The sequence below is a fragment of the Monodon monoceros genome, unplaced genomic scaffold (assembly GCF_005190385.1).
Source record: "Monodon monoceros isolate NGI ecotype Baffin Bay Population unplaced genomic scaffold, NGI_Narwhal_1 Contig2619_ctg1, whole genome shotgun sequence".
Classification (NCBI taxonomy): Eukaryota; Metazoa; Chordata; class Mammalia; order Artiodactyla; family Monodontidae; genus Monodon; species Monodon monoceros.
Genome location: NW_021698532.1, coordinates 1 through 12,253, shown reverse-complemented (window position 1 = coordinate 12,253; position 12,253 = coordinate 1). Strand labels below are relative to the sequence as shown.

At 53.9% G+C, this 12,253-nt stretch overlaps 1 protein-coding gene across 1 annotated transcript; it reads right to left on the bottom strand.

Annotated features, from left to right (window-relative positions):
* Positions 1-3,503: 3,503 nt before the first annotated feature.
* LOC114897569 (paired box protein Pax-2-like) lies at positions 3,504-11,456 on the bottom strand (the record flags this gene model as incomplete). Its single annotated transcript, XM_029226525.1, has 3 exons — positions 3,504-3,970; positions 9,728-9,847; positions 11,371-11,456. Coding segments are annotated over 3 exons (337 nt in total), but the record flags the coding sequence as incomplete, so codon positions are not given.
* Positions 11,457-12,253: the final 797 nt, after the last annotated feature.

The window sequence follows — 12,253 nt, the reverse complement described above, 5'->3', positions numbered from 1 at the left end:
ACACACACACACACACACACACACACACACACACACACACACACACAGACACACACTATAGCTCTTGAAAAAGATGAAGCCTGGGCAGGAGGAGGACGGGTGGGCAAGGTGTAAAAGCTCTGTCTGAAGGAGGAAGCCTCAGCCCAGCCCTGGAAAGACCCCCGTGAGATGTCCACATGCTTGTCTCCAGCGGAGATGAGCACAAAGGGTGCTTTGAGGCAGGCCGGCGGGCACCTCAGGGAGGGAGGGATGCTGACATTTCGCTCGGATGACCAAATGAGGAGCCACCTGGAGGCTGGGATACGGGCTCCAAGGAAGGGAGGGAGAGAAGGCGAGGCCTCCATGCAGGTTGAGGTCTGTGAGGCCTCCCTTGTCTGGTGCTGTCAAGGTCAGCAGGTTTGAGTTCACCGAAGGGTCAGGATGGTTTGAATTACTGGCTGTGCTGCAACTACTCGGCTCGTGATCCGTCTCCCAGCCCTCCCCCAACCCTCCTGGCCCTTCCACCCCCACGGGGGAGAATGGGGAGGGTCCCCCCTGCCGGCCACCGGGGCCCTGAGGAAGGCAAGCAAGGGAGGGGCCCTTCCCTGGGCTCTGGGGCCCCTCTTGTGCAGCCAGCAATGGTCGGGAGGCTGCTGGGACCCATTCCTCTGGCAGGTGGCACTCCTGGGTCTCCCCAGCTTACCTTCTCCCCGACCCTTTTTCTGAGGGGTCCTCCAGGCCCCTGCCCGGATTTCTCTCTTGTTGCCCTTGCCTGTGGGGGAAGGAGGACGACACCTACCTGCAGGGCTGGAAGGTAGTTGCCAAGTGGAAGACAAGGGGTTGAAGATGTGTTCTGACACAGTGGGTGTGCATACACGTGCACAGGAGCGCACAGATGCGGGAGTGGGGAGGACCCGAGGCCTCTGCTGAGAAAGTTATTGCTATTCCCACCCCAATTTCCAGTGGTGGAGGGTCACACACAGCCCCTCCACTGCAAGTCTGTACCTCCTCTCCTGGGGAGCGGGGTCAATCCATCCATTCTGACTTTTTGGCACTTTACGAAAAAAATATACTCTTTTGTGCTAAATCTCAACATCCTTCCTCAGACAACCAAATATAACTCTTTACCCACAACAGCATGAACTGGCTGGGAAACTAAGGTGGTTAATGACGTGGCTGCAGTCTCTGATATAAACGCAGGGATTTAGGTACAAATTCACACACCTATGTCAGCTACACACAGCCATGGCTAAACCCTGCTATCTCTCTACAGAAAAAAGTAAGTCCGAGTGTGCACAGGGCGCAAGGCAAAGGTCTCAGTAAAACCTTTAAACCTAACTCTGTATAATGACATGGTTGGTGTTCAACAGGCTCGTAGCCAACATCACCCTGAGAGTTAGGCTAAAATATGCGATCCAACTAAGATAGAAAAATTCCCCCCTCAGGTATGAACGGTCTAATTTCCCATGTTACTAGGAAGATATACTCATAACAATGAATGTGTGTTCAGCAGTGGGTTTGGGGGTTTGTGTGTCTTAGCAAATGCTGACCTTTAAAACTTAGTTTGCTCTTGGGCTGGAGTGGACAGTAGCCAGGGTTTGAATATTTGTTGGAAAATGAACATAGGTTGAGCTTTGTTAATACAGTTAAAGTTGGGTGCTTGTCTAGACAGATGACTACCTCCATGCAGATTTTGTTTCTGGACTTTCATAGAACCTGCCTCCTTAGGTTCAGAGTCTGTGACCTGTGCTTGGTAGTATGTAATGTTTGTGAAATAATATAATTCTAGCAATAACCCGCAGAGGTACTTTCCTTACAGAAACTCAAACACTACTTGGCTTCCCTCTGCCAATATACTGTCCTCATGCAGTGCCTGGCCGGGGCCTGGAGGAGAGTAAAAGCAAAAATGGCTCTGCGACATCCTGCCCATGATGCAAGCTCACTCCAGAGGTCTGAGAGCACAGCACCCCGGGTCCACGCTCCTGGATGGGTCTTCTCTAAGAAAGGAGTTGGATGGCTGGGAGTGTGTGTGTAGGGACTGAGTGGCAAACAGACATAACTGCTCCCAAGTGCTGGGTTTAGGTTAAGGAATCAGTACAACCTCCTTTTGTTTACCCAACATAGTGCAACCTCACCTTGCCTCTGGGCCCTCCTCTGCACCCCTTCCAGCTCCTTCAGGCTGCATCCTGTCCCACTAAAATGATGTGGACTCAGCGAAACTTCCCTAAGCATTTCCCATGCAGGGAGCGCTCAGATCCCTCTCTGCTTCTGCCAGGCCCCAGCCCCTGGACCAAAAGGCCACAGAGAACAGGCGCTGTGGGCCCCAGAGAGTCAGGCTCCGGCTGCTGCCTCTGCCTCTAAATGTCCACCCATGCAAACCTGCCAAGGAGCGCTCACCTGCAGATTCCCCCCAGCAGCCTCCTCCAGGACCGAAGGTCCGAGCCTTGAGCACCCAGAGTCCCAGCGCCTGGCAGCTGGCCAGCGGCGGCCTCTCCTCTTTCCCAGGGTCCTCCTTGCCTGCCTTTTCTGACACCAGCACTCCTCCCGCTGCCCCTCCAGAAAGAGAGCAGGGAAGAGAGCCCGGTGACCAGGGCATGCCTGGTTTACATTAATGAGATACACCGAGTGTAATCCAGCCATGGGGGCAGCCTACAAAAGGAGGTGATCTCGGGCGGCCAGGAGCAGAGCTGCTCAGGTAATTGGTTTATCTATCTGGAAGCAGGGGGAGCAATCTCAGCACAGACAGACTAGCAGTAAAGTCTCTTCCTTAAGGCTATTTCCTTTGTCTTTTCAATTGCTTGCACATCCATGTGAGAGAGGGAGAGAGTGTTAAAGAGAGAGGGAGAGGGAGAAATGTTAATTTGTGAATTAATGGCTTTTCTCAGCGGAATTGTAAATTCAAATGTCACCTCACACGGTGACACCACGGCTGGTCTGCTGAAGAAGCAATGATAAGATCCCCCACCTCCCTCGGTGCCCCTCCCTCTCCAAAGATAGCTGCGGAGTGGAACATGCTACTTTTAATTTGCAATAACAACACAACAGAGGTATGCAGTAATGACTGCCTTCTTCTCCCCTCCTCCTGGCTTCCTTCCCCCCAGTCCAGTTGGCTCCCCACTTCCTCCCTCCCACCCCTCTGCTCTTCTGAAGCAACACCTCACCTCACCCTGGCTGCCCCCCACCCCACCCCAACCAGGGCCTGATCACATGGGGGGGTGCCTTTGGAATTGATGCTGCAACCCTCTCTTCTCCTTCAATAATCAGGGAATTAATGACCCTGAAGTTAAAGTGAGGCTGATACCGAGGCCCTGCCCAGCGTTGGGAAAAAGCCTTCATTGTTTTCAAGCAGGAGGCGGGCAGCAGTGAGGGAGATTCATGGATGGAGATTGAATATGCAATTTTCTTTCACCTTGCCAAGAGCTGCCCCTGGGCTGTGCCTGGCCTAAATTTTTCCTTTTACCATCTCTGCCTTATCCGGCCCTCCCACCTCCCTTCCATTCTTTCCAGAAAATTACCTTCAAAATTGATTTCCACTTTTACAAACAAATATAATGGGAACACAGGAAAAAACTTGGGCCGTGATGAATTAGGGCTGTCAGGTGTTTCCAGGTCTCCTTTGCTTTTGTTTTACAACCCGATCTGCTCTTTGTTTTTCCAAGGGCTGGAAAAAGTGTCCCCCATCCACTGAGGGCCTGACCCTCCAGGCCACGGGGCCTCAGTCCCCAAACCCAGCAGTAGCCCAAGGCGGAAGTGAGCCAGGCCCTGAGACTCTGTTAGCCTCTTGGTTTCCCAGTGGAATCCTGGGCCACCTCCTCCTATCCTGCACTCTGGCCCTTAGGAACCCACTCTCTGAAGACTCTCTAATGGCCACCCCCGGCTCTTTCCCCTGGTCCCCGCACCATGTTCCCTCTGGCCCCCATACCTCTTAAAGTCCAGACCAGATGCAAACCTCCACCTCCTCTAATGTGGGCAGGATCAGTGTATACCTCGACTAGAGCAAATAAGAGACAGACACTGAGAGATCGCGAAAGACAGGCAGGTTGAAGACCGGGTGCGGGGGGGAAAAACCCTGAGGTTGGGAGACCAGGTTCCCAGTCTCAGTCTCCCTTGCCTTGGGGGCCAGTCCACCCATGGAGGCAGGATCAGAACAGCCCATCCTTTTGCCAACGGAATGCAGGGTGATGCCTACAGGGCCCTTTGGGCAAAATTCCATACGCGAACCTATGGCTCAAGACCATGCAGCCTTAGCGCACCCAGGCCTGGCTTAGAGCTCTCCCAGCTCCCTGGAGCTGCTGACAGGGACATGGACGTGCGCCTGCTCACCTGTGAACATCTCTTTGAGCGCATACACTACCCAGAAAACTGCATGCCTTCCCAGCGCAGTTCTGCATCCCCTTTCACCCAACGGTTTCAGAAAGGTAGAGAACACGCAATACCCACATTTGCATAACTCATATAAAAAAGCACATGTGGCCACAAAACAAACATACATTTCCCAAGGTAAATAAATAAATTTGTATGTGGGAGCAGAAATACACAGCGATGGATAGAGGGAGGGATGCCTCCATGTTAGAGAAGAAGGGGTCCCATATTTATTTACCCACATCTAAAATGCCTGTGGAGGCTAATAAGAGATGACATCTGGCCCAAGTGGATAACCGCAGAGCAGATGAGCAAGCAAAGATGGACGGAGGTCCTCCCAGTCACACAGGAGAGGCTCATATCTTTCCCCCACTGCCCTGGTCCCATCTAGGTCGGTTTATCCCAGCATCAGCTTCCCTAGGCTGCCCTACTTAAAAGGAGCTGTACCAAGATGAGAGAGGCTGTACCCAAAAAAGTTTCTTTCTGACACAACTTCATTTCCCCTTGAAACATAAACCTGCCAATTATGCCTTCCTCCCCAGGCACACAGCGAGCCATCTTCCAAGATGGAGTTGGCTCAACTCCATCTCCATGATCTCGTGTAGTGCTCCCCACATCCCTGTGAAGTAAGTACCGTCACTGTCTCCGTTTCACAGAGGAGAAGACTGAGCTGATGAAGGTTAAGTGACTTGCCCAAGGCACTAGGACTCAAACCCAGCTGCGTCTCCCTCCCTCCTGACCCCTTCCCCACTGAGCCACACTGCCCATCCCTGCTGCGCTCCCGGGACTGCCTGCTGGCCTCCACCCCGAATCCTTCTTCTGCGTGGGGGTCTTTGCAGCCTTCTCTTGCCTGAAGCCCAGGCTCCTAGACAGAGCAGGTGCTGCTCCTTCCCACAGCCTAATCCCCTCATTTGCTCCAAGTCAAATCTGAGCAACACACTGGGGGACTTTTGGGGAGAAACTAACTAAGGAAATAAACCACTTCTTGAAGTTACGGCTTCATCCAAAGCAGAAGGGAGCTATTAAAGGCAGTGACAGGTCTCGGCTGTTTGCAGCCGTGCAGTCTGCCCTGCCTGCAAACGTACAACTGCACCAGCCTGGCACCACTCGACTGCACAATTCATTGTGCACCTAATTAATGGAAGGCAGAATCGCGGCCCCCTGCAATCCCACACATCAAAGGATGATACCAACACACCTCCCCTCACACAGATCAAAAGACTCACACATATGACTTCATTCAGATTTTTGGACAAGTTATGTAATTGCTCTGGCCTTCAACAACACTGATGGACGGCAATGCTTTAGGCCACAGCCAAAAGCAACTGGGTGAAGGTAAAGGACTTAGGTCTTTCAGCCTAAAAAGAATACAAGGGTCCCTATCCTGCAGCCACATACGCCAGGGCATGCAACATTCGGGGAAGCAGTGTTCCTTCAAAGGACCCTAATATACCCACCCATAATTGTAGCCAAGAAGAGGGAAAGATTTTAGCAGGGTACTGAACGGGGATCTACCTTCTCAGATGGATGGACAGCCTGTCTGCCGGGTGCTTTGTGACATAACTTCCTCATCTATCCCTGGTCTGTCTACCTGTCTCATTCTGGGACCTCCTGGACTCTTGTGGGGAGGGGAGGTCAAATCTTCTTGACTAGCATATTTCTTAAAGGCAAGTCTGGGGATTTTTCCATTCTTCCAAAGGCCAAAGCATGAGAGGGCATCTCAAGCAGGCTCACAGTCACTGTCAGTTTCCTTTTTCCCCAGAGTCACAGCGGATCGGCCCTTCACTAATGTCCCCACAGATCTGATTGCTGCAGATACTAATAACGCTGTCCATATTCTGAGTACCAATGCCAATAATGCTCTGGGTATTATCACTGCGAACACCAATAACTACTGCTGAGATTGTCTCCAATAATGCCAGAGCACGCTGCAGTGACTGTCCTCGCTAATGCCCACCACCGTTACATTGTTAGTGCTGAAGAATAGGCCGAACCGTACCCACAGGCAGGAGCGGGAGTGGCTTCCTTGAGGACAGAGAGGCTCACAGCTCACCCCTGGGCTATGACACTTCTAGGGAGATGCCCCAGTGGGTGGGGCCAAAATCAAGCCAGCCTGGCAGGGGTACAGGGTCCACCTGGAAACAGACCTGCCCCTCCACTCCCTCGAGGTCTAGTCCGTTGACATGTATCCCCATTCCCATCCCAGCATCCCTCATCGTCCGAGTCAGCTCTCTCTTTTGCCTGTGGTGCTGGCCCAGTGGCTGAAGGATACACCTGGGTGTCTGTGCAGCCCATGCCCGAGGCTGCCTCCTGCGACCGGCCTGCCAGCTGCAGTGCTACCTTGGCCTGACTGCAGAGTTGGGCTACATCATCTTGACACATAATTATCTCCCCTATTCTTAATCATCTGAGCTGCTCCCTAATGCAAACTGGGCCTGGCTGCTTGGAGGCACCCAGAATGGGGGAAGGGGGGAATAGGCTGTGAAAGGTCTGCCTTTGCTCTAGCCTCTCCTTTCCCCCCTCTTTCCACCTGGGTCTGATGGATCAAGTGTGTGTGTGGTGGTGTGCGTTTGGGGTAGGGGGGTGGTCAGGGAATACTGGCCTCCCTAATAGGCTCTGGCCTCCACTAGGGGAAGGACAGCTCCATCTGGCCTGGGGTTGGTCAGAAGGGGTGTGTCAAGGCAAAAGAACCCTCTCCCCCAAAAAAGAAGCAGGGTCTCTGATCCTTCTTGCCAACTGGCTAGGCCTGTGGGTAAGTTTTTAAGCAGCAAGAGTAAACTTAGAGGCTGCCATTATCCCTCACCCAGAATTCAACTGCTTCCTGAGATGTCTCCCCACTGCCATCACCACCACCCTCCTGGAGGAGGGTCTTCCCCAGCCCAGCCCTGCTCTTGTCCCTTCCTGCCCAGACACTTGCAGTGGCTTCTCATGTCTGCAGGAAAAAGTCCAAACTCCTTATAGGGTCCCGTCTTGGCCTGCTCTCCTGTGACCCTAACCCTTCCGCTCAGCCTTACTGCCACGACTTCCCCTCAGGCCCTTTCATCCCAGCCAAAGCACCCCTGTGTTTTCAGCACAGTGTCTTCTGGTCACAAGGCTCAGTCTGTCTGATAGAATTTCAACTACCGTTGTCTTTGAACCGTGCCCCTTGTCCATCCCTCAGGCCCCTCCTCGAAGAGCAGCCTTTCCTGGAGGTTCACTGCCTCCCCACCTTGAGTTCCCATGGCCTGCAGCCCAGACCTCCATCACAACACAGATATCTAGATCTCTGATGGGCCTTTCTGCTCTCCGGACTCACGCGTTTTACATGCCCCACTAGACTGTAAGCTCCTTAAGAACAAGAATCATAGCTTGCTCTGCTCTGGGATCCTACAGCACCAAGCCTTTCTTGCGACTGATGCCCAGGAAAGGGTGACTGAATTGAATTGACTTGAAACAATGAATGTGATCAATTGCTCAGAGAGGAGAGCACTCTGTTCTGGGCCAGCCGGGCCCGACCTGCAGCGGCCGCAGCCTCAGGCCAGTGACTCTCTAACCCCAGCTTCTTTCACGGCCCATAGGAGCCCAGGAAGCAGAGGACATGCTTGGCCCCAACCGCAGACCAATAGGGGAGAGGACAAAGAGGGGAGGTCCTGGTCATCTCACAGGTGCTGGTGGTTAAAGGAGAAATCCTCAGGTTCTGAGGCAGAATCTTCCAGATCACTCAGAGTGCCAGGGAGCTTGGCGAAGGCCTGAGTGTGGGAAACCCCCAGAGAGAACTGAGGCTTAGGCCCTTTCATGCAGCCACCCCCCCTGCCCATCAGTGGCTGCCGCCAAAACAACCACAATGAAATTTAGTGAGTGGCAAAGGCCGTGGCAGCCAAATGGGTTTGGATGTTTTGGAAGAAGGAGAAATAGAGCCAGACAAGCTGTTTTCCTGTGAAACGAGGCCATTAGGGCTTCTGGAAGGAGGCCAGCCCCAGGTCATCCCTGTCTTGCCAGGCCCAGGCCTCTCCTACGTGCTGTGCTTTCTGCTGGAGGCCGGGGCTCTCACACTCTCTTTTCCCTCAGCCTGGGTCTAGGGAATCTCAGCTTTGTCTCTTTTCTCTGTTCCTTACCCTCTAGAGCTGCCCCAATCAAGGGCTTGTCTGCGCTTGGGATGACCACATGATTTACTGTCCAAACAGGACATTTTTGAGAGAAAAAGGAGACGCTGACTGGCCAAGACGCAGAGACAAAGGCATAAATTGGGACTGTCTGGACTAATGGGATATTTGGTCACCCCCCTATGTTCATATTCAGAGGGTTCTGTCTATTTCATGGGAGATACCCTTAAAATCATATGCCCTTCCTAGACCAGGAAGTTACTGTCTCCCCAGCAGGGACCATAAGATCAGGGCAGGAAGCAGGCTCCAGACACTGGTGTCTCCCTTTGTCTGGGCCTGCCAGCCCTGCACCCTGGCCTCAGGCATCAAAAGAGAACCAGATGGGGCTTCCCTGGTGGCGCAGTGGTTGAGAGTCCGCCTGCCGATGCAGGGGACACGGGTTCGTGCCCCGGTCCGGGAGGATCCCACATGCTGCGGAGCAGCTGGGCCCGTGAGCCACGGCCGCTGAGCCTGCGCGTCCGGAGCCTGTACTCCACAACGGGAGAGGCCACAACAGTGAGAAGCCCGCATACCGCAAAAAAAAGAGAGAACCAGATGGTCACCAAGGGACCCTTAATGTCATAATATTTGAAGAACACCTTCTTCCAAGTTCATCTCCACCACTCTCTCCTCTGAATTCCTTTCCCTGCTCCTCCTCTTCATCTCCTCACCCTTTAACTCCCTGCCTAACAGCTAGCTGCACCCGAGGAATTACAGGGAATGAGGGGAAGGGCCGGAGAGGAGCCTGGGGGGTGTCTCCTCCCATAGAGAAGAGCAGAGAGGGCCCATGCCCAGCTCCCCAAGTGGTCTGAATGGGCACAGGGTCCACGTGTTACAGAGAAAGGACACAAGGGTCAGCTGTGCATGACAACACTCCCCCATCTCCTGATGGGTTGAGATCAGAGGAGGACAAGTCAGGTTGGCTTTTCATCCCCAGGTCAGAGACCAGCTGTCCCCCAGCCTCCAAAACCTTCCCATAGTCCATGGCTCATGCTTTCCCTCCTGGCATCCCACCGGGATGTTCGGGATGAATCCCAGCGGAAGGTGAGGCAGTCGGGGCTGCTGAGCAGATGGTGAAACTGATGGCCCCACCAGCAGCCTGCCTCCCTCTCTCCAGGAGCCAGCAGGGTAGTGGGGGGACCCAGGCTTTGCTACTAAAACTGATCTCACAGCAGAGCAGCTGCGAGGCTAGGCCGAAACCGGAGCTCTGAGTCCAAGGACAAAAGCATGCACAGGGGAAGCCAAGCCTCTTCCCTCCTCCCTACCTTCATCACGTTTCCTCTTCTCGCCATTGGAGCGAGGGATCCCCAGGATCCCATTGATGGAGTAGGATCCCACTGGATCATTGGAGGTGCTGGAAACAGGAGGGGAGGCCGTACTGGGAACTGGACGAGAGTAAGGAGGAAATGCCATCAGGATAGCAGTTGTGATCGCAGGCCAAAGCCCCAAGGCTGGGGGCAGAGAGAAGCAGAGGAAATGAGGAGGGATGGGGAGCCCATAGTCCCCTCCTTCCTCTGAGGTTTAAGTGGGAACACATTGCTACATACAATTTAGGCTATTCACTGCTGTCCACCCTGGATTGAGTGGGGACCAGTCAACCCCAGGCCTTCTCTGCAGACCTAGAGATTTCACTCACTATAGATTGAACCCACTCCCTGAGTATGTGGGTTCAGCCAACAGCAAAAGCTGACTCAACCTAGAAAGCGACTCAGCGGTCGTGCAGAGAGCACAGCTCCTAGGATGCCTCTGTGCACAGCTCATCCTATCTGATCCCCGGCCGGACAAATCCTTCTAAACAAACCCCAGGCCATTGTTTCTAGTCTCCTGGGCAGAGTCTTTCCCAGTCCTGATTTAGAGTGTGGCTTTCTAAGGTCTATCTGAGTCTCTTAGAGACACAAGAATGGTCCTGATATTCCCCGGGAGTGTGGAGCTCCTCTCCCCCAGTTGCTCCTGGTCTTGAAATCACTTGAGAAGCTCCTAATTTCTCCTTCAGAGCACAGAGTAGTGAACACATTCACTCTGCGGTGATCAGCTCAGGTACAGCCTGGCCCAACCCTCCCTCCCAGCACATGCTGTAACACAGGCCGAGTAAACAGCACTCCTGCCAACTCCAGGGGGGCTGGGACCAGCGCTTTCTACTTCCTGCTGGTCAAGAGAGAGGGGACAGCTGCCAAGAGGGGCAGCAGGAGAAGTTTAACCACATCCCAGCCCCTAAAGCCCCGGACCTTATCTATGGCTTCAGCAGCACCAAGCGCCCTTGGGCCAAAGGGAAGATAGTGGGGGGGGGGGGGATGGGAGCTGTTAGCAGGTGTTCTGGGGGACCTGGGTCATGTCTCTGTGACGCTGTGAGCGAGGGTCAATAAACGAGGAGGTTGGAGAGGGGCAGACAGTTACTGAGCGGATGAGAGAGACAAACAGATCAAGAGACACTGTTAAAGAGGAGAGAAGCCGTGAGGAGGGAGGGAGAGAGACAGAGGAACAGGTCCAGGGCCATATGGACAGAGAGGAGAGGAAGGAAGAGGAGAGAAGAAGGCAGAGGAGGGGAGAAGAGAAGAGGAGAATCTTAAAAATTAAAAAAACAAAAAATGGAGTAAGCAAGTAGATATGACAGAGGGACAGGGAACAAAAGATGGAGAAGAAGGAGCATGGGAAAGAGAAGGAAAGTTAGAGGGAAGAGAGGGAGGGAGACAGACACACAGACTGATAAGACAAGGCAGCTCTGAGGAGATGCTCACAGGAGGCAGAGAGCAGTCCTCGCGAGCTAGTCTCCCAGGAAGATCCCGAGCCTCTAGGAGCCCAGGGAGAGCACAGCCCTTGGACCTCAGACAGGTGGGCATTTCCCACGGGCAGAGCTGCTTTTCCCAGCTCTCAGGAGGATCAGCTTCCCCCCTTCCCTGAGCCCTCTTACCGATGGTGTGGCCAGGGGCAGTCACTCCGGTCCCGGCTCCATCCGGCGTTGGGTGGAAAGGCTGCTGAACTTTGGTCCGGATGATCCTGCAACAGCATGACAACAGCATCACACATCACATGCCCTCTCCTGCCCTGGTCACCTGCAGCCCAGTCCTGCAGAGGCGCTCCCCTGAGCTCAGCTCCCTCCTCACCCATCTGCTCCCTGCACCCCTGCCCTCTCTGACTGCTGCAAGGCAGGAGCTTGCCCTCCTGTTGGCTCTGTGATCCAGCCTAGTACAGCCCTGGGCAGAGACAGTCTGTATTCTGTCCTGCTGTGTGATTCGTGAATTGCACCTTGATGTTTGGTAGCAAGGATCGGGCAGCAGAGCGAGTGGAGCACAGCATCCTTCCCGTTTCTGCGAGTGGGGGCTGCCCTGGTGACTTGCTGTCCATCCTTCCCTCCTCAACCACACACATCTCCTCCCAAGAGGAGTCTGGAGATCATTTTGGAGCTGGCTTTCCTATTGGGACTGTATCACAGTCCTCCAGAGCCGAGGGAAGGGGTGAGATTTCCCCATTTCCTCAGCTAAAGAGAAGTAGCCAGGGAAAGGGCTGGGTCGCAGGTAATCCTTTCATCTCCAGGATTCCAACACAGTACTGGTCCCTCTGCCAGGTGTCAGGCCCTGAGCAGCTCCTTGAGCCCGCTTAGGGCTCTCAAACCTGTCAAAGCCCTGTCCCTGCCGAGCTCACTGGCCCGCTGGCCTCCTTCTCAGAGGCCTTACTTGGATCACACCTTCTTTACCAGACTAGGTGAAAAGCCTAGTACCTTCCCTACGCACTCCGTTGGGGTGGAGTGGGGGGAATCCAGATCAAACGTCCCAGGGCTGGGGATTGTTAGTGAT